This window comes from Microtus oregoni, unplaced genomic scaffold (genome assembly GCF_018167655.1).
Source record: "Microtus oregoni isolate MIOR12 unplaced genomic scaffold, Mior012 000025F_ref0000491, whole genome shotgun sequence".
NCBI classification, from domain to species: domain Eukaryota; kingdom Metazoa; phylum Chordata; class Mammalia; order Rodentia; family Cricetidae; genus Microtus; species Microtus oregoni.
Window position 1 is genome coordinate 11,926,016 of NW_024543084.1, and position 21,310 is coordinate 11,947,325.

Genomic DNA, 21,310 nt, shown 5'->3' on the forward strand with positions numbered 1-21,310 from the left:
TGGGGTTATGCTTGACTTAAGCCAGCAAGGCAGGTCCTTTGCAAATAGAAGTGACCCTGGGCTGGGCTCAGATGCTTCTGCAGAGGAAGTGAGCTTCGGGAGGCCTCACTGGAAGAACAGACATACCCTTGGAACAATTTCAGGCCTCTTGTGCAACCATGGGCCTCCAGGAAGTGATTATCTCCTGGGGATTGGGACACTTGGAGCCCAAGGTGGGGAGCTGGGGCTTCTGCTTTATAAGAGTGGGGTGCCTCTGCAAAGCTATAGAGAAGACTGGGAGCTGATCAGTTACCATGGCCCTGGACACTGCTGCCCTCTTCATCGTGACCCTGTTCATCAAAGGCCTGCTCACTCATGCTGCTGACACCTGCCCAGGTAAGATGGACTCTAAGCCCCTGAATGCAGGTAATTACTTAGTGTCCCGGTGCCCGCCTCTTCTGAGAAGCTCCTGCCAGCTCAGTGTCACCCTCTGAAGACAGACTGGAAGTGACCAGCACCAGGTCAGGTGGAGATTTTATAGCCTGGGACTGCTGACCCCGAGGCCTGCAGTCCAACCTCAGGAGCTTCACAGGAGAAGATGACACTGATGTTTTCTACCTTCTTAGGGAGTTCAGAGAGAAATGCTAGGAGCCTCTAATCTGGTGGCTGACACACACCTTGGTAACTTTGGTAAAAATGTACACCATAGTCTCATATGGTACATATAGGCAAGGACTTGGGGTCGGGAATATCCCTGATTGGCTCTGTCCACCCTGGGGACATTGTTCCCAGGCACAGGACAGCTGTCCTAGGTGATGACATGATTAGAGAAGGGACTCAGACAGCAAGGCACAGCCCAGTCCAGGGAAAAGAGCCAGCAGGGAAACCAGACAGGAAAAGCCTATAGGGGTTCAACCCTACACAGAGAACTACAGGCAACTGAGGGAAGATGGGAGCAGGAGAGATGGTCCTCCCCACTGAAGAGCACACTAAATGACTGTCCAGTGCCGAACGGTCATCCCTGTAAACATACACACCAGTGACATCAGATGGACTCAGTCATAGTCAGGAATACATGTGTACAAACACACATATATGCATACAATAACAATTAGTGGAAAGGAAGAGACCATGGATTTGAAGGAGAGCAGGGAGGGGAGAGGTATGTGGGAGGGTTTTGGAGGGAGGAAAGGGAAGGGAAAAATGGAATTATAACCTCAAAAGAAGAAAACAAGTTTGGCAAGAAACACACCAAAGACCCTCCCTTCTCTGATAACTCAAGAGTTCTACAAGGGTGTGTACTCTGCAATTCCACAATTGAACAATATTTTCAAAAATGTAGCAACTTCTGTTGGGTGCCAGCTGCGCCTTGAGGCATGCATACCCCCTCCCCAGAAGACCTCTTCTAGCCCAGTCATTCCATGGTTAATCCTCAAGACTGAGAGACAATCTTATGTTGATTGAATTTCTTAGCAAGATAGATTCTTATTTTTTTTTTTAGAAACAATAACCATTCACGAAGTTGTCTCTAAATGCCAGAATGATGGCAAGATTTTAGTTTTCCAAAGTCATTCTCTTAGTGAGTCCCTGCTACACCCCTATTCTTTAGGGAAACCATATATTTAAATGTGTATGGGTGTTTTATCTGTAAGCTCGTCTGTGTGCCGCTTGCAGGCCTGTGCCTGCAGATACCAGAAGATCCTCTGGAACTGGAGTTACAGGCAGTTGTAAGCTGTCATGTGGGCATGGGGAATCAAACCTGGGTCCTCTCAAAGAACGGCGCTTTTTGTTTGCTTGTTTGTGTTTGTTTTTGTTTTATAAAGACAGGGTTTCTCTGTAGCTTTGGAGCCTGTCCTAGAACTAGCTCTTATAGACCCAGGCTGGCCTTGAACTCACAGAGATCCACCTACCTCTGCTTCCCAAGTGCTGGGATTAAAGGCGTGTGCTACCACCACCTTGCTAAGAACTATGCTCTTAACAGCTGAGCTATCTCTCCAGTTCCTACAACCACTTGGGGGCTGAGGGGACAGAGTCTCAGGGGTCTTAGGTGATCTGTCAAAGGACCACAGCACTGGTAACTGGAGGACTCATTCTTGAGCAGGTTTCCTCTACTCACGCGATAGAGCTGTATCCTGAATTCCTCTCTCACCTGCCCAGCTTCCCGGGACAAGGACAGACCTAGTCGCCATCAAAGGAATCTGACTTCTGCCCCATTTCTGCAGAGGAGGCTGGGGATTCTGGCTGTAGCCATCTACCCACATCTGATGTGGCTGAGCTGGCAGTCGCCCTCAGGGCAGGTGGCCCAAGATAAACTAATTGATGCTTGTGCTGTTCTGCAGAAGTGAAAGTCCTGGATCTGGAGGGCTCCAACAAACTCACCATCCTTCGAGGCTGCCCTGGGTTGCCTGGAGCCCTGGGACCCAAGGGAGAAGCTGGTGCCAAAGGAGATAGAGGTGTGTTCTGGAAAAGGGGGTTGTATGGAAGGTACAGAAATGGGGGAGGGGCCCTGAGTCTGGTCTTCTGAACTTGGATGACCACCTCAGGTCCTCTCTGACTCTGGGTCTTGCACTGGGCACTGGGTACCTTTGGCACAATGGTAAATGACAGAAACTAGGTCCATCCAGTCGGGAAGACCCAGGAGGGTTTCCCTGGACCATCTTAGGTGCCTCCTGATCTCCTACCTATGTTTCCTTCACTTGATCACCAGAAGACATCTAGGCAATAGGCACTTTGGCATCCTCACCTGCAAGCTGGGCTATCACTTTCTTCCCCACCTGCCCCAAGTGACAGAAGAAAGGCTCAAAAGGGACCAGCTCCTCCCTGAGTTGACCTCCTGAGAGAGTGGGGCATCCTCCATCTGGGGTCTGCTTCAGAATACAGTCCCTAGAGCCCAGAACCACTACCTTAGTGCCTGTGGAGACCTTGAGCACACTTGTTCTCCCCTAGGGGGAGACAGTGGTGGTACCCATGTTTCCTAAGTCAGACTCCGATGTACACTGGGGTTCAGCAGCAGAGCTGCCTGGGTGAGCCCCATGTCTGAACGTTCCCCAGGTGGACCCTGCTGATGATCTTCTGGGGACAGGACAAACACGGACACTTCTGATACCACTAGAAGATGCCAGGCTTAAAGCTGATGTGGGTGGCCCCAAGTCAAATCTTACTTGCTTGCTCGCCTCTGTGGTCCCACTAGGGGAGGGGATTTCTGTTCCCAGAACTTTGCTGAGGGACATTGGGGAAGAGATATCCCACGACCAGAATGGGACAGCCAGCAATGGGGAAGGGCTGTTGACCTCTTACTTTGGGTCCCACTTTCTTATAACTAAGATGCTACCAATGTGCATTGCTGATTGGAGTCAAGCGGGAACTAATGTTCCTTGGTGCTCTGTAGGGTTAGCGGGCCTGCCGCAGTGTCCCTGCAGTGAACTTGCTTCTCCTGATGCACATGTCTGTCTGTAGAGGATGAACAAGTCCACTCTGTCCATCAGGTGACGACGGGAGCCTGGCATCCTCAAGCTGCTGCAGACACCAGCAGGGCTGTGCTGGGGGCCAGTGTGATTCCCGCTATCAGAACCTGCAAGGAGGACCTTGTGACCGTCTCATAGCTTCCATTGAGCCAGGAAGCATCTTAGCTGGGTTTCTATGGCTGTCATAGAACACCACGACTAAAAGCAGTTCGGGAAGGAAAGGGTTTATTTCATCTCACAGCCTGCAGTCTGTTATCCAGGGAAGTCAGGGTAGGAATTTAGACGGGAACCTGGAGGCAGTGGGTGATGCAGAGGCCATGAAGAAATGTTGCTTACTGGCTCATTCCGCAAAACTTTCTCAGCCTGTCTTCTTGGCTCCAGCACCACCAGCCCAGGAGTAACACCATCACAGTGACCTGGGCCTACCAGATCAATCACTAATCAAGAAAAAGACCCCATAGGCTTGCCTTCAGGCCAGTCTGGTAGGGATATTTTCTCAGTTGCTATTCTCTTTCCAAATGACTCTAATTTGTGTCAAACCAACATAAAAACTATATAGCACAGGGTCGTTGGGCATGACGCAGCCACGGCTTTCTACGTGGACACTCTGTGAGGAAGATCTGCCCTCTCCTTGTGGAGACCTAGCAGGACAGCATCTCTGAAGACACATTCCCTGTCTCTGTCTTCCCCTGTGAGGTCGCTGTGGCCCAGGCCTGGGTCACTCAGGTTGGACAAAGGAATAATTGAGAGCTTACTGAGAGCCTGCCCGAGGCCCCAGTACCCAGACTACCTCTGCTCCTTCCCGAGCCATGGGTTAGGCTATACCATCCTCTGTACCCTCCATAGTGAGCCTGGCTATAGTCCCAAAGGTCGCTAAGGCCATCATGACAGGGTCAGGAGTTTTCCATCTAAGCAAAGACTGTCCATGGGAATGATGGTGGATACTTTACTCAGAAAGTATATTTGGATTTGCAGGAGAGAACGGCCTCCCTGGACATCCTGGGAAGGCAGGACCAATGGGGCCCAAAGGTAACAGCCTGGCAGACAGCCAAGGGGCATTAATAGATACCTCGATCTATCATAAAAACATGGGGGTTGGAAAAAGAGATGGGAAGGGAGTCTACCCGAGGCCCCAGTGCCCACCCCACCAATGCACCCTCCCCAGCCATGTGTTAGATTATACCACCGTCTGCATCCTCCACAGCGAGCCTGGCTATAGTCCCGAAGGTCACTAAGGTCAGCATGACAGGGTCAGGATTTTGCCACCTAGGCAAAGACTGTCCATGGAGACAATGGTGGATGATTTGCTCAGAAAGTACATTTGAATTTTCAGGAGACAACGGCCTCCCTGGACAGCCTGGGAAGGCAGGACTGATGGGGCCTAAAGGTAACAGACAGCTTGGCAGACAGCCGAGGGGTGTTAAAAAGTCACCTCAGTCTGTCCACGAAGAACATGGGGGTTGGAGAAAGAGATGGGAAGGGAGCCTGCCCTACCCCAAGCCTCAATATCCCTTCCCTGTCATAAACAGGGGTTGCCTGCCCCCACTCTTACTGACTCCAATTCGCCAGCTGGCCCTAAGCGGTGCCTGCCTTAGGTAACTAGCCCCTTTGGTGAGTCTCCTGATCAATCAGATGCTCTGGGCGCCAGCATCTTGTTTTCTGCTTCCCCAGGAAACCGAGGAGAAAAGGGAGCACCTGGAGAGAAAGGTGAGTCCATGTGTTATGTCTTCGGGGTGTCCACAGCTCTGTGCAGAGTGAGGTCTGCCATGCTCAGCCATTCCCAGGGAGAGGGAGGGGCTCAGTGGGTAGAGTAGGTGGCAGGCGGGCACTAGGACATTCAAACCCTGAGGGCTCACATCCTAGCACCTACCTGTGGTCTAGCTGGGTGATTAGCAAAACTGAATTGAATTTTTTCTAATTGATGCTTACTTATTTTTTTTTAAAATTATTAAACTCTAAGACATAGCCTCATGTTTTCTTTATGATTGAGAGGGAGCTACCTTAGTTCTGAATGCCATGGACATCCCTCACCCACAAGGCCTCCTGGTTAGACACTCTGGCAGAGTATAGTCTAAGCATGCTGGGAACAAGAAGGGGGTTATCTACTCCCATTGGTACCAACAAGGGTGTTGTCAAGGACAGTACTTACCAGAGCTGCAAAGGAAAAGCCAGGCAGCTGGACCATGTACCTCAAGAGGAGGACCTAGGCGAGTCCTGGAATTACCCAGCTCATGCATTTGTGGGGACTTACGGGTCAATGGGGATGAAGCTGATGACCACACACTTACAACCAGGTCACTTCTCTCCCCTCACAGGAGACACCGGGCCATCTCAGTCATGTGCTACAGGTAACCACATCATCTACTCTGTCCCCATGGAGATATTCTCTGTCCCTGCCTCCCCTTCTGGGTCCCTGCCGTATGATGTTGGGCTTGTTGCCTACCTTCTTGAGCATACCTGGGTTCCAGTCCCACCTTCATTCCCTGCTTCCCTCCACAGGAGCTCGGGCCTGCAAGGAATTGCTCACCCGGGGCCACTTTCTTACTGGCTGGTATACCATCTACCTGTCAGATTGCAGGCCCCTGACTGTGCTGTGTGACATGGAGACTGATGGTGGAGGCTGGACTGTGAGTATTGGGCTATCCCTCAGGCACAGAACTGTCAGAACCCAAGTTCTGTGGCCAACAGGAAATGAGATCTGTGGGCTTCTCTGTCCCGTTGTGCCTCAGAGGGAGCCCTTTCTTCTCCGACGACAAAGAATTGAGAATGCTGGCTGGTGACCTGTGCAGGGGAGCCCATGTTGAAGGGGAGGACCAGATGGAGCCAGCACACTCCATTTCCTGCTCTGTGGCTTGGGGCACGTTGCCTACTCTCTTAGCTGCCATGTACTTGATTGTGTGGGGTTTGCGATGGCATGCATATGGCACTAGGTCCCCAGTGTTCTGGGGATCACGGGTTCCTGCTCTGTTCTGAGACTTGGTCCGCAATGTTGTGGGAAGTTTGCCTGCCTCCTTGACTTCTGTGTATCTGTCCCAGGTCTTCCAGAGGAGGCTCGACGGCTCTGTGGACTTCTTTCGGGACTGGGCCTCTTACAAGCAGGGCTTCGGCAGTCAGCTGGGGGAGTTCTGGCTGGGGAATGACAACATCCACGCCTTGACCACGCAGGGTAGGCAGTGCCAGTCAGGTTGGGTAACCTTGAGACCCTGAGTGCTGGACCAGGGGGCAGAAGAGCCCCAGGTGGTTAGAGGGCACATTAACAACACCCCAGGGCATGAAATCGCTGCTGGGACCTTCCAGAGGGTGAGTGTCAGGGGATAGGACTCTCTCTAGCTGCGGGCTACTAACATCTCAGAAAACAATGGAAGAGGTGTGCAGGTAGTCTTGGGGACATCCCTTCGCAAATCTAGCTGTTAATTCATCCAGAACACCTGCCTCTGGGTCCTGTTGAAGTCCCCCTTGCCACAGAGAGTAGGCTCCCCAAAGCCCTTCTGGCCCCACTGTGGTACATCACACCAGCCCATGGTCTGTCCTGTGATCCAATGAAAACCACGTCGCCTTTGTCTCCTACTCACTGCCAGGACACCTTATTGTGTCTGCTCCTGTGCATCCAACTTTTGAAGGGAAAAAATAGAAAGAAAGAAAAGAAACCTTCACATTCAGATTCAGGCTACTGCATTTGAGGGCAGAGCCCTCTGGGAGAATTCACAGACTGAAGCATGCCAGGTCATGCCAAGGGAACACTGCCAGTGGGTTTTCAGGTACTGCCTGGAGAACAGAAGGGAGGGTGCCTAGAAATGGTGCCCCCACCCAGGCCAAAAGATGTTGGTACCTACCCAGGTGAATTCCCCAGGCCTGCCTAGTGTTCAAGTTCAAAGGTTGACTCTTCACACTCCCCCCTCCACTTCCTGCAGGAACCAGTGAGCTGCGAGTCGACCTTACAGACTTTGAGGGCAAGCACGAGTTTGCCAAGTATAGCTCCTTCCGGATCCAGGGAGAGGCCGAGAAATACAAGCTTGTCCTGGGAAATTTTGTTGGAGGTGGTGCTGGTGAGCGGTTTGGGAAGAGGCCTGAGTTGGGGGCTTCTGAACCAGTCTGGGAGGAAAGGGGCCCGCTTTTTGTCTCCCCCTGGTAGCCTTGAGCTGTGTCTATGGCTCTGAGGCTAGGGTTGCCATCTGAAAAACACTAATATCTGCATCTTTATGCTAGGTGAGGACCATTGATGCAGTCTGATAGCACTCCCAAGACTGCCCAATAGCCCAGACTAAGGGCCCCACCCTGCTCCACTGCAGAGTGAGTGGGGACCACTGACTACCATACCTGATAGAGACAGGAGATGGTCATCTCTCCCTAGGTGCTAAAGCCCCATTTTCCCATAGAAAGAGCACCTTTGGGACACTGAGTTAGTCAGACCCTTTACTGTGGACCAAAGGTGAGGAGGAACATCATGGTGGAAGCTTCTAATAGAACAAAGCCTCTCATTTTAGGGTCAATGGAAAGCAAAGAGATAGACTGAAAGGGAACACCCCTCAAAGGCATGTCTCTAGTGACCCTGACTTCCCAGAGTCACCATCTCCCTAAGAGCTACTGGGAATCTATCAGTGACTAACTCACTGATAATATCGCAGCTCTCTTAATCCAGTCACCAGAACCCCAAACACTGCTTGCCCCGATTGAACCTTCAACACACACAGTTTGTGGGGGGGGACAGTTCATCTGAACCACAGCAGCTTTTCCCAAAGGACCCTGGCCCTGTGGTTTGGGAAGTGCATCCCACGAAGTAAGTGCCCGGCTGGGTACAAGGGAGTGGCGAGATTCCCAATGTGTCTCAGGGAGCTGTGGGGCGTGACCAGACCAACTTAACTGCGAAACCCACAGCTAAGTGGGGCAGGCCACTCTCTGAGGAACTTCGAAGGTGACAGGTCTGAAATTTATGCACCCGCTTTGCCCCATCTCACCTGGGACTTTTAGGAAAGAAAACAAGCAGGGAGCACTGGTCCCAGGTGGGGACGCATCAGAGGGACGCAACAGAGGGCCCATGCAAGCTGCAGGCCCAGCATGGAGGCGGAACAGGGTGAACCCTGGAGACACGGGGCCCTTAGGTGTCTTCTGAGAGACAGCCAGAGCAAGAGGGGAGTTAAGAGAAGTCCTAGAGAGAGCTGCAGCCTGCAGTGGGGAGAGAGCTAGTACCAGTGGTGCAATTCAAAGGATCCCTGAGGGAACAGAGAGTGTTGTGGGAGAGCGACGACAGTGGCCACAGGGACTTGATGGACCAGGAGGAGGGGTCATATCTGTCGTTATACTCTTTCCCAAGGCTTTCACAGATGGCTCCCTCACCTGGACCTGAGCTGATGAATTCTCCAGCTGAGGATAGGCAAGTCATAGGCAGGGCTGTCTAGTGGATGTCTAGCATCTTCTACATGATGCATGTTCTTTCTGAACAGGTGACTCTCTGACTGGCCAAAACGACCAATTCTTCTCTACCAAAGACCAAGACAATGACCAGGGTTCTTCCAGCTGTGCGCAGCGATTCCACGGAGCCTGGTGGTACTCGGATTGTCACGCTTCCAACCTCAATGGCCTCTACCTCGGGGGTCCCCATAAGAGCTACGCAGACGGTGTCAATTGGAAGTCATGGAGAGGGTACAACTATAGCTACAAGGTTTCTGAGATGAAGATACGCCTCACCTAGCTGCCCACACAGGGACGTCCTTCTGTCATTATCGCCAGCTAAGGAAGGAGCATGCCCACCCTGTCCAGCTCTGCCCTTTACCCACAGCCCATACAGCCCGTGACCTCCACACCTGCATATTCATCTCAAAAGAAAAATTGCCTTTCCAAAAACTGCTTGTTCTCCAACAGACTTGTGCCTGTGAGCTTTCCGTGTTACCTTTGAGTATTTCTTTGCATCTGTATCGTCCAGCACAGCTGTCTATGACCTTGACAGTCAGGAAGAGTTGCAAAGTCCATTTATAAATGCGGAGGAAATGACCAATGTCTGCTTCCCTAGGGTCATCTGCCTCTGACCCCCAGCTTTGCTATTATCATAAGTGCCCTGTCCCCATCCCAGCCCCGTGTCCCCTTATAGCTCACTGACAGCAATTAACATGACCATTAAAAAGTCACGTAGAGCTAGGAAACATTCATAAGAGGTTGGGAACATGCAGAACCCTTTCTTGCTATGCAAATGTTTCTGTGAGACAGTAACTTCGCATGAATTGCAGATATGGGGAGTGCTGATCACAGGGCTGGCAGTACCGGGGAAGATGAAGAGGGGCCTGTTCACCCAGGGCACATCTCATCTCCAGAACCTCAGTTCTAATTGAGGGGGCTTCTGGGGTCGAGGAGAGGTACTCCTCACATACTAGGGCTAGTGTCTCCCTGGGACTCAGCAAGTCTGAACAGGAGGACGATCTCAGTGGTATGCCCTGCTTCATTCAAACGAGCCCATCTGCTTATCAGGCACAAAGGAAGGAAATAAGGACCCAGGAGAATAGAATCTCTCTACAAACTCACGTTTAGCCCCACACCTCTGCTTCAACTGTCACCCACACATTTAGTGGCTTAAAAGAACAAGATCTGTTACCCACAGTTCCCAAGATAATAAGACTTGTAGAGGTCCAGCTGGCCAACGTCAAGACACTGGTGCGCTTTCCTCCTGATGCCTGGCATGGAGTCTGACTCCCACCCCCTCCAGCTTCCTGGGTACCCTAACTTCCTGGGCCATCGTTTCTTTGTCCAGCTTCCGAGCTAGCAGCAGTGTTTCAATCTGATCTACTGCTGTTCATCACCTGGAATGGGTCTCCATTTCTAACTGTACTTAGATATGGTCAGCTTAGACCTGCCCCATAGGTCTCGAGAAATCACATAGTCAAGTTGCTCCCTGAAACTGTTTACAGGTTCTGGGCATCAGGCAAAAAAATCTTTAGCAGAGGACATATTACCCTGCCCACAACATCCTATTAGAAACAAAACAAAACAAAGCAGGACTAGGGACACACCTCAGTTTATTGGGTACTTGACTAACATGCAAGTGCTGGATTTGATTCCCAGAATTGCACAACCTGGATGTGGTGGTGCACACTCTAATCCTAGCATTCAAGGGATGGAGGCAGAAAGATCAGAAGTTCAAGGCCATCTCAGGTTGGAAGTCCATCTTCGATACATGAGCCCCTATCTCAAGAAAATAACCCAATAACAGCAATAGAAACCAAACAGCACAATCTAATAATAACAGTAAAAATACCCGCAGCAGGTCAGTGAAAACTAGTATTTGGGCTGGAGATGGAGCTTGGTGGTAGAGCCCTTGACCAGCATGCGCAGGCACTGAGTTCGAAAGGCAGCATTGAATAAAACAAAGAAAGCATGAGATTTGAGCAACTGTCTCATGAAATTGATTCCAATGCATTTGGTGAAAGGCTCCAAATAATTTAGACTTCTAAAAACACCCTCATATTTGTAAAAAGAAAGAAAGAAAGAAAAGGTTCAATTTACTTATAAAAATTGTATCTATCAGAGAGATGCAAATCATAACAAAATGAGGTGCTAATACAGACTACAGCTCTAAATGAGCAAGACCAAGTTTAGGGGACAAGGGGTCTACTCACCAGTAGCGGCAACCCGAAGGCTATGGCCAATATGAAAACAATGAGCATTCATTGATGCCGTGGAAGGGCCTCAGTCATGATCATACTACATGCCTCATACCTACAGGGCGCCCTTCATGGCATGGAGGCACCAGTATGGCTGCAGGAGGCATGGCCCAGGAGCTAAAGACTCTCAGGCCAGAGTGAATCCCAATGCTCACCACAAGGAGAATGTGCCTAGAAAATCCAAAGACAGCAGCCCCACAGAGTTCTCCTCAGCAGCTGTCTGCACGGCAGGGGTGGGAGTCACCTTTACCATAGATACACACTTTAGTTGATTATTAATGTGTGCATGCATGTATATGCATGTGCGTGCATGTGTGTATGAACCTGTGTATGCAGGTGCTTACCGAGGACAGAAGACGGCATTGGATCCCTGGGAGCTGGAGTTACATGCATTCATGATTTATACAGCTTGTTACACGGGTGCTAGAACCCAAACCCTGTGTTCGTCCTCATCATTGCACAACCCAAGTTCCCAAACTTGAAGCTACCCCTCTAGCCCCGCATATAGCTGTTAGTCAAAATGCAGTTCTTCTGGTGATAAATCCCACATTTGTTATCCATAAGTGTGTTTAATTTGCCCCATTTTATTTTCATTTATATTTATTTAGTGTGTGTATGTGTGTGGGAGCTGTAACATGCATGTCAATTCAGAGGTCAATCTTAATTGTGCTAGTCCTCAGTCATCATGCAGTTTATCTGTCTGTCTATCTATCTAACATCTGTCTATGTATCTATCATCTATGTATGTATGTATGTATGTATGTATCTATCTATCTATCTATCATCTATTTATCATCTATCTAACATCTATCTATGTATCTATCATCTATCTAACATCTATCTATCTAACATCTATCTATCTAACATCTATCTATCTAACATCTATCTATCTATCTAACATCTATCTATCTATCTAACATCTATCTATCTATCTATCTAAAATCTATCTATCTATCTTCTGTTTATTTGAGACAAGATCAGTCGCTATGATTCGGGGCTTGCTGGTTAGTCAAACTGGCTGTCCAGTGAACTCCAGGAATTCTGTCCCTGCTTCCCCAGCACTGAGATTACAGCTATACACTACTACTACACTCACTTAGAAATTATTTTCAGATTTATTTATCTTACTATTTTATGTGGATGAATGTTTCGTCTGTATGTATGTCTGTGTACCATGTGTGTGTCTGGAAAAGGGGCATTAGTTCCCCTGGGACTGGAGTTACAGATGGTTGTGAGCTACCATGTAGGTGCTGGGAATTGAACTTGGGTCCTCCACAAAAGCATCAAGTGCTCTTAATTGCTGAGCCATCTCTCCAGTCCAAGTACTGACTTTTTATATGAGTTCCGAATGTCAAACTCAATCTTTGTGTTTTTTTAAAAAAACATATTTTTATTGATTCTTTGAGAATTTCACACCATGCACCCCAATCCCACTCATCTCCCAGTTCCTCCATATCTTCCTCTTAGTGTCACTCCCAAAGGAAAACTAAAAAAGAAATAATAAAAATCAAGATTAAAAAAAAGGACAAAAGAAAAATTTGAAAAATTTAAAAATACAAATAATATCTATATTAATTAAAAACAAGCAAGCCAACAAACAAAACAAACCCCACGTTGACCCTCTCCTTTTTCTTGCCCCCCTCCACCTCCGCTTCATTTGTCTTAGCGGCATTGGGTGCAGCTGCGTGTCATGCAGTAGACCCTTCTGTCCAAACAACTTTACTTGCAAATGCTCACTGTTCAATGTGTTGTTGGTCAGGCTCAAGGCCTCTGGCTTCTGGTACACCATCAATGCTGGACCCGCGTGGAAATTCCTCAGATAGCCTGCTGCTGCCCCGAGTCAGGGAGATCCTGTGGCTATGGTTCTGTAGGACCGACCCCTCCACACACCCCAGCAGGTCACAGATGGGGTAGATATTGGGGTATGACAGCTCAAAATCATGGATCTGTATGTGGGAGGCTGCTGAGTTGGTCAGTCCAGGCCTTTGGGACCACTCCCATTAGGTGAAGAATGAGGCCAGCTTTCCATGTGTGGGGCCAACTCTTTGTTTAGGGGCAGGGCCAGCTTTCCCACCGTGGTCATTGTTTCCAGGACTGGTGAAGGGCATGGTTAGCTCATCCAGACCCTCCTACTTCAACACATGGTTCAAACCTCTACTGTCTTCCGATGGAGACCACTGGCACTTTCACAACGACACGTATATGTACCCACGAGACTCATAGCACACACATCCACAGGCTCACGTGCACACAAGCTCACTAGCCCGCAGCACACACACTCACAGGCTCACATGCATGCACACTCACACTTATATGCACACATGTTCATGGGCTCACGTACGTACGTGCTCACAGACTCACGTACACTTAAGCCTGCAGGTTTACATGCACGAGTACTCATGGGTTCATAGCGTGCACTCTCACAAGCTCACAAGCATGCACACCAACAGGCTCATATGAAAACACACTCTTTAGCACACTTCCTCATCCATCTCCCCCACCTGGTCCCAGAAGAAGCTTCCTCTTGGGCCAGTGCACACTGTGTGCGTTCCCTGAAGCAATGCCACATGTGCCTAGCAGCAGCAGGCACAGAAGGCGGTCAGAGCTCAGGGATCATGGTCTGCCCCAGCTCACCTCCAGATCAGGACATACGGGTCCCTCCCCAGCTCTGGGGACATTCTTGCCATCTGTCTTAGAGGACTCGGAGACAGACAGGGACAAGCTAAGCTTCTCCAGGCTGCTTCTCCAGTACAGACCTCAGTGGCAACCTTCTGTGGCTCAGGACCCTTTGTAATGCCAGTCAGCCTGGGGGCCAAAGGCTAAAGCCCCCATGTTCAGATGAGGAGGAAGGGAGCTAGGGCTCCAAGCACAGACCTGGCTGTTGCCTCAGACACGGCAGGGTTCTTATATTCAAATGACACACCCAGCCGAAACTCACTAACCTGGGGTCTTTTCAGGCAGTACCACCAGGGTGGAGGCTCCCTAGGAAAACTCTACAAAGTTCTTAGTATCATGAAGAGCCCCTCCAGCTATTCCAAACTGGCCTGCCAGGGCTGCTACACCATCGTCTGCAGAGACCTCTGTTCTTTAAATGGCACTGTGCCCTGGATCCTGTGTCCTGATGCTGGACCCTAGCATCAGAATCCAAGTGTCTGTTGGCCTTGGAGACTCAGTACAGAGCTGTTTGACCATCCTGCCCTGTCCCTCCCAACCTCAGGCCCCTGAAGCCCTGCTTATCTAGCTTCATCCCTCTGGTTTTGTTTGCCTTCCTTGAAGCAAAACCTTTCTTTTCTGAGGCTGGCTGCTAGGATTACCCAGCTAGCTTCGCTTCCACCAGAGGCTTCATCCAGCGTGTCAGCCCGTTGACTGCCCACGCGTATATTCCCCTGCTTGTCAGCATCAGGCAGTTTACCTCACCCTGTGGTGCTCAGAGTGAACCCCATCCCCACCACCGGCTCCCAGTGTCCCCAGACCTGACCTTGGCAGGCAATGCTATTGGACAGTGTGTTCCTAGACAGCTCAACCCCTGGAGTTCAGAGGGGCCCATTGCAGTCCACAGACAGGTTTCTTGGAGCCTCTCTCTGGCACAGCACCCACCAGGATGCCCTTCTCCCTCAGAGCACGCTTGACCTTGTGGCATACACATTGTGTGGCCTCAGCCCTTTGTCAGAACCACTGGATGCAGTTAGCCACCCTCACACCGAGGCAATGTGCACCCAAGAAATGTATTTTTAGTTATGAGACATCTGATCTGAAGCTACTTTCTTGCCCTGTACCTCATCTCTCACCTGTAAGTGGGGGTGATGAGCTAAATCTCAGAACATGTCCGAAGAGCCAGAGACAGGAACTTCAGGGAAAGTGAGTTCTGATGAGCTGAGTGGCTCTGAGCACCAAGATGAGCTCAGCCTTCCTGATTACAAATACCACGTAGCTTGTCATGGTAAGGCTGGAAAAACACAACACGGAGAAAAAGGAAACCAAGAGCTACCGAGACAAACAACCATAGACGTTACAGAGGCTCTCTCCGTCTGTCTGTGGACATCTGAAAGCCACTGAGTCAGCCTCTGGCTGGGACCTCACACAGAGGGGAGGTGCTTCCCTGTGACTCGCATCTCTTCTTTCATGGATGCTTGGCAGATCACATCCACCTTCCTGGCCACCGCTAGAGGCCTTTGCCTAAACTCCTGTGTAGCTCTACCTTCTCGCAGGTTCTCCTCATCTAGGGCCAGTCAACCTGCCAGTCACACTGAGGAGAAACTGAGCTTCCATGGAAAACTTCATTGAGTCATGTCCTATCTGAAGGACTGGGGCCAACCCCACCCGCATCTGAAGGCTGAGCTCCAGCCCCAGGCTTCCCTCCACCTGGATCCGAGGAACAGACAATATACGTAGACCTTTGAGTAACACAAGGAAGTCTTAGATAAACCCAAACCCACTGCTCAGAGATGGAAGGGGCATCTCCAGATCTAGTGAGGATTCTTGGTGCCCTGTGGCTCTCCAGAAGCATCCAGTCCAGTTCTGAGTCACACAGAGCTGTTGTGAGTCTTGCTTCTGGTTGAGAACAGAGTACCTGGAGCATCCTCCACCGTGTGCCACAGGAGTAAATGGCAGGAGGCCATGCCTGCCTGTCCTATCACTGCTAGGACAGTAGTTGCAATGAAGTCCTTCCCAGAAACTGAGGCTGGCCTTTTCCCCAAATAACTTCAGCCTAGGATGCCTGGAATGCCTGGGGTGCTCCATGCCAGGATCATCAACTCACTAGGGGGTCCCATCTATGGAGAGGCAGAGGCTAGCCCACTATCTGATTTTCTATCTATTATCTATCTATCTATCTATCTATCTATCTATCTATCTATCTTCTATCTATCTCTATATCTACATATCTATATATGTGTATCTATATATGAATTTGTTAGAATGCCTTACAGTCTGGGTTGTTATCTAGCTAGTTCAACAATTGCTTTCTACACACAGAAGGTGATGTAGGTGGGTCTTCTATGTATCTGTTTCTTTCATTAGTTAATTAATAAAGAAAACTGCTTGGCCTGATAGGGCAGAATTTAGATAGGCGGAGTAGACCTAACAGAATGCTGGGAAGAAGGGAAGTGAACAGACGCTATAGCTCTCCTCTCCAAGATGGATGCAGGTTAAGATCCTTCACAGTAGCCTAGGCAGTTTGGATGCTCAACTTACTAGACCTGGATGGAGGTGAGGGTTCCTTGGACTTCCCACAGGACAGGGAACCCTGATTGCTTTTCAGGCTGAGGGGGGGGACTTAATTGGGGGAGGGGGGGGAAATGGGAGGCGGTGGCGGGGAAGAGACAGAAATCTTTAATAAATAAATAAATTAAAAAATTTTAAAAAAAATTAAAAAAAAAAAAGATCCTTCCCAGTAAGTCACTACCTCGTGGTGCTACACAGATGATTAGAAATGGGTTAATCAAGATGTGAGGATTAGCCAGTAAGAGGCTAGAGCTAATGGGCCAAGCAGTGTTTAAAAGAATACAGTTTCCATATAATTATTTTGGGTAAAGCTAGCTGGGTGGCGGGAAGCAGCCTGCCGCTCCTAACACTGCAAGAAAGACCAAGAATCCAGTAGTTTTCAGTCCATGACGCTGGATGTCTCAGCTGGTCACCAGTATATGCTGAAATCCCAAAGGAGTAGGCTCTAATGCCAGTAAAGGTGTGGACTTGTCAGGGAAAGCAAGCAGGCAAAGAGAGCAAGCTTCCTCCTCCCGTGCCCTTTATAGAAGCTGCCAACAGAAGGTGTGACCCAGATTAAAGGTGTATCTTCCCACCTCTAAAGATATGGATTAAAAGTGGATCTTTCCACTTCAAATGATTCAATTAAGAAAAAAATAATCCCTCACAGGTGTGCCCAGCCATGTGGTTTAGTTAATCCCAGTTTCAGTAAAGTTGACAGCTAAGAATAGCCATCACACCCATGAGTCTGGATGGCTCTAACCCATCTCTGGTCCCTGGTCACGGATGACATGCCTAGCTAGTTACCCAGGCCAGCACACACCTTTCTGTCCCCTAAAAGATCCAGGTGCCCTCTTCTCTGCCTTCTTGCAGACATCAGGGTGAAAGAGTGGTTGACACATTCCAGGAGTGAGAACAAGGAGGCAGGAACACTCCTGAGTCAGTCTTGTCCTGGGCTCAATCAGTCTTTGTTCTGTCTGCTCCCTTCTGCTGGGGGTGGACTTTGCAGGAATTACCTGAAGGGGGCGCTACTGTGACTCATTGTCTCCAGCCTCTGCCCTCAGCTGTCTGGGAAGGAAACAGGTTCTGATGAATCCATGTCGCCCTCTGTGAAACCATGCTACGGACTGTGAGAGGAGGTGGCCTTCCTTCCTCTCATATGCCATCATATCCCTCAACATCTCCTGGGGTCACAGGTTGTACAAACCACCCTTAAAAGTACTTCTTTAGGTCTGAGCTGGCTGAAGGAGATCTCCAAGACAGCGATGGAATTCTGCAGTTCCCAGGGTCCTAGGCCAGGACTGAGAAAGAGACTACAAAGTCTCAGAGGGAGTAATGTAGTCCGGCCTTTGACACCTCTACAATCTCGGTCTAACCATGGCCCATGTGCCTTGGGTTGATTGTATACAGACTGCACACCCATTTGCTCCCATCCTCTTCCCAGGAGAGCGTCGAGCACACAGTCAGCACTGTCTTCTCCATCAGCTCTCGCTGCTCCTGGGCACTGAGAAACCCACGGAGTGACTGAGTGAAGAAGGTGGACCCTTCTGTGCTGGCTGTGGAAGGGAGCACTGGAAATGCAGGGGTGTAAGAGAGGGTCCCCGACCATAGCCATTCATGACTGGGGAGGTACGCGGAACACCTAGTCACCTCCTGCCTATGTCTCTACCCCAGACAAATGCCAAACTGTGTCCACCCATGAAACTATATAGCACTATGTTTTTGTCTGTTATCACCAAATCCACATGCCCATCCACAGAAAAGCAGATCAATAAACAAATCATGATATGCTCACACCATGTATTCAGTCACAATAATGGACATTAGGGTATGAACGTACTGCTTGGACAGGGGCACTTGGAAAGGATTTCAGGGATCTTCCCAGAGGGACAGAGATTGTCTACAATCAGTGGATTTTGGGAGTGCCTCCAATGACTGTGTTCACACAGATCTGACATTATAGTAAGACAAAAAGAGGAAAGGACAGCGGAAGCCTTGCCACAGGCCTGCTCCACACCTGGGCTACTGCGTGACTTTACTTGCACCCAGGGTCCTGCAGTTGGAGCTGCTTCGCCCAGCACAGCCAGACTCACACACCCACTCCTGAGCCTTTGGGATGTGGGCCATGAGGGGGTGTAGAGTCTTTCTTGTCTTTGATATTGTTTTGATAGCTTTATTGAGCCAAAATTCACATCTCATAAAGTTTGCTAATTTAAAATATGCAATTCAGTGCATTTTAGTATATTCTGGGTCTGGGCAGCCATCAGCACAGTCTAATTTGAGAGCATCTTCATCCTCCTCCAACCGAGAACCTGCACTCCCAGTGCTACCCCGCCCCAGAGTCCTGACTGCCTTTTCATCTTCATAGACTGGAGACTCCACTTAGCAAAACTCTTCAAGACTTAAGCATGTTGTAACATGTGACAGTCTTTCTTTCTTTCTTTCTTTCTTTCTTTCTTTCTTTTTCTTTTTTCTTTTTGGTGATCAGTGATGTTCCTCTTGTTCCTCTGTCTGCATAGACATTTCTCCTGATAACTTGGTTGAGGGACAGGGGCAGGGGGTACTTTTCTAGCTACGATGAGTAACACAGCTATGGACACTCAGGCTGGGTTGTGAGCGAGTCTCTTGGACTTGCCTTCTAGGTTGAATGGCGATTTCACCTCCACTCCTGTCAGCAGCCACCCATCTCCCACTCTGTCCCATTTCATATTGTCACTGCGCATCTTCAGAGGTCCCACCCTCCCTGTCCCCTCTCCAACATTGCTTTTTGGTTGTCTTTGTGCTTATAGCCACCTTGATGGATAAGAGGCTTCTTGCAATCATTTAGAACTACATCTGATGGCTAATGTGATCATACACCTTTTCATGTGCTTGTTGGCCATTTGCATGTCTTCTTGGGAGAAGAGTCTATTGAGTTTTCTTTCCTTTAGAACATTGGTTTATCTGTCTGTTGATCATGAGTAGAGAATTTCCCATATCTTCTGGGTTCACATGCCTTGTCAGCTCATGGGTTTGCAGATGCTTCTTCATTCTGTCCACTGTCTTCTTGTTTTCTTATTGCTTGAAACACAAAAGGTTTTAATTTTATGAAGCCTAGTTTATCTTGGGGTTTTATTTTGTTTTGTTTCTTGCACTTTTGATGTCACATCAGAGAATCTGTTGCCTAACCCGAGACCATGGAAACATATGCCTACGTTTCCCCCAAGACTTTTGTAGTTCTAGCCCTTACACACTCCACCCCTATAGGTGCATGCAGCTGTGCATACAGAGACCAGACACTGGATGGCCTGCTCTATCACTTTCCACCTTATCCTTTGAGACAGGGTCTTTCATTAAGCATGGAGCTTGATGTTTTCAGGGTGTCTCTCCCCTACCCTGATGTCCAGCACTGGAGCTGCAGACACATGTGACCAAGTCTGTATATTCCTTCCTTCCTTCCTTCCTTCCTTCCTTCCTTCCTTCTACCTGTCTTTCCTTCTTTTCTTTTTCTTTCTTTCTTTCTTTCTTTCTTTCTTTTTTCTCTTTCTTTCTTCCTTCTACCTGTCCTTCCTTCCTCTCTTCCTTCCTTTCTTGCTTCCTTCCTCCCTACCTCCCTTCCTTCCTCCCTCCCTCCCTCCCTTCCTTTTTTCCTCCCTCCCTCCCTTCCTTCCTCCCTTCCTTCCTTCCTTTCTTCCATCCATCTGTCCTTCCTTTCTTCCTTTTATCCATCCTTGCTTCCATCCTTCCAGCCATCCTCCCTCCCTCTCTTCCTTTCTCCCTTCCTTCCTTCCTTCCTTCCTTCCTTCCTTCCTTCCTTCCTTCTGTCTTTGTGTCTTTCTGTGTTTCACATCATGCCTACTGATCCCACCTATCTCCCACCCCACCCCAAAATAAAATTTAAGAGAAAAGGGGGGGAATGAAAAAAGGAAGAAGGGGGAAATCTCATCATGGAAGCCACAGTGTGACACAGTGAGTCACACAATGAACCCCTTTATTCATATAAATTTACATGCAGGCATTTATCAAAAAGAATCATTGGTCTGGTTTGAGGCCCCTGGTCTCTGCTACACCATCCACACTGGGACTCTTCCTGGACTTCCTGTTGCTGCCCTATGTTACAGAGATCCTGCGGTCCAGGGTCCACAGGACTAATCCCCCAACTTGCTCCAACAGATCACAGATTGGATGGATGTTGGGGTGAGCCAACACATAATCCTGGTTCTGGGGCTGGGTAGTTGCAGGGTTGGTTCGGCTGCCAGCTCTCCCCTGTCTCCGCCACCAGGGTGAGCTCTCCTGCATTATCCTGACTGGTTCACCCCTTGCAGAGATGAGCAAGGAGCAGGGCCAGTTCTCTGGCTTTCCCATTCTCAGGGTCGGTCCTCCCACAGCTACATCTCCAGGGCCAGCTCCACTGTGTTGCCCAGGCAATGTGTAGGGGCCACTCTTCTGAGTGCTGCAGTTGATGGGAGGCAGGGACAGCGCTCCCACCTGCCTCAGGCATTGATGGTGGGGGAAGGAGGGCGTCTCTCCTCTGCCCATGCTGCCACCATACAGATGAGAAGTGGGGATAGCTTTCCCATGCTCACAACTTTGGGACTGGCTCGCCCGCACCTCGGTCAACAGGGTTGGTTCTATGCCTGGATTTTGATGTGAATACAGAGGCTCTAACTTCAAATCCTCATGCTCACATAGCAAGCGCCATTGGCATCTCACCCCAGGACCACACTCAGGGGTTTGATTCATTTTGCGTTTTTAAAAGTTTTATTACATTTATTTATTGATTTGCGCAGGCGCGCGCGCGTGTGTGTGTGTGTGTGTGTGTGTGTGTGTGTGTGTATGTGTGCTTGTGGCGTAACTTGCACGTGGAGGTCAGAAGAGAACGCTCAGGAGTCACTTCTCCTTCCACTGCTTGTGTCCTGGGGATTGAACTCAGGTTGTCAGGGCTGGCAGCAAACACCTTTATGTAATTGGTTTTTTCTTTACTCTTTACTCTCTGGGGGGCCACTGCCCAGCTCCCAAATAAATACATGGAAACTT

The 21,310-nt window shown here is 49.4% G+C and overlaps 1 protein-coding gene across 1 annotated transcript; it reads left to right on the top strand.

Moving 5' to 3' along the window:
- The first annotated feature begins 293 nt into the window (after positions 1 to 293).
- On the top strand, positions 294 to 9,237 carry LOC121463119 (ficolin-2). Its single transcript, XM_041675203.1, has 9 exons — positions 294 to 375; positions 2,319 to 2,432; positions 4,419 to 4,472; positions 5,115 to 5,150; positions 5,759 to 5,791; positions 5,943 to 6,070; positions 6,480 to 6,609; positions 7,355 to 7,489; positions 8,885 to 9,237. The coding sequence occupies exons 1-9, from the start codon at positions 294 to 296 to the stop codon at positions 9,130 to 9,132; spliced, it is 960 nt and encodes a 319-aa protein (XP_041531137.1). The 3' UTR covers positions 9,133 to 9,237.
- The last annotated feature ends 12,073 nt before the right edge of the window (positions 9,238 to 21,310 follow it).

Bases quoted from the DNA above. Each gene is read 5' to 3' on its own strand.
- LOC121463119 (XM_041675203.1), top strand. From the start codon at position 294: ATGGCCCTGGACACTGCTGCCCTCTTCATCGTGACCCTGTTCATCAAA. The intron at 2,433-4,418 runs GTGTGTTCTGGA...TTGGATTTGCAG, and splicing joins TGGTGCCAAAGGAGATAGAG to GAGAGAACGGCCTCCCTGGA. The intron at 6,071-6,479 runs GTGAGTATTGGG...TATCTGTCCCAG, and splicing joins CTGATGGTGGAGGCTGGACT to GTCTTCCAGAGGAGGCTCGA.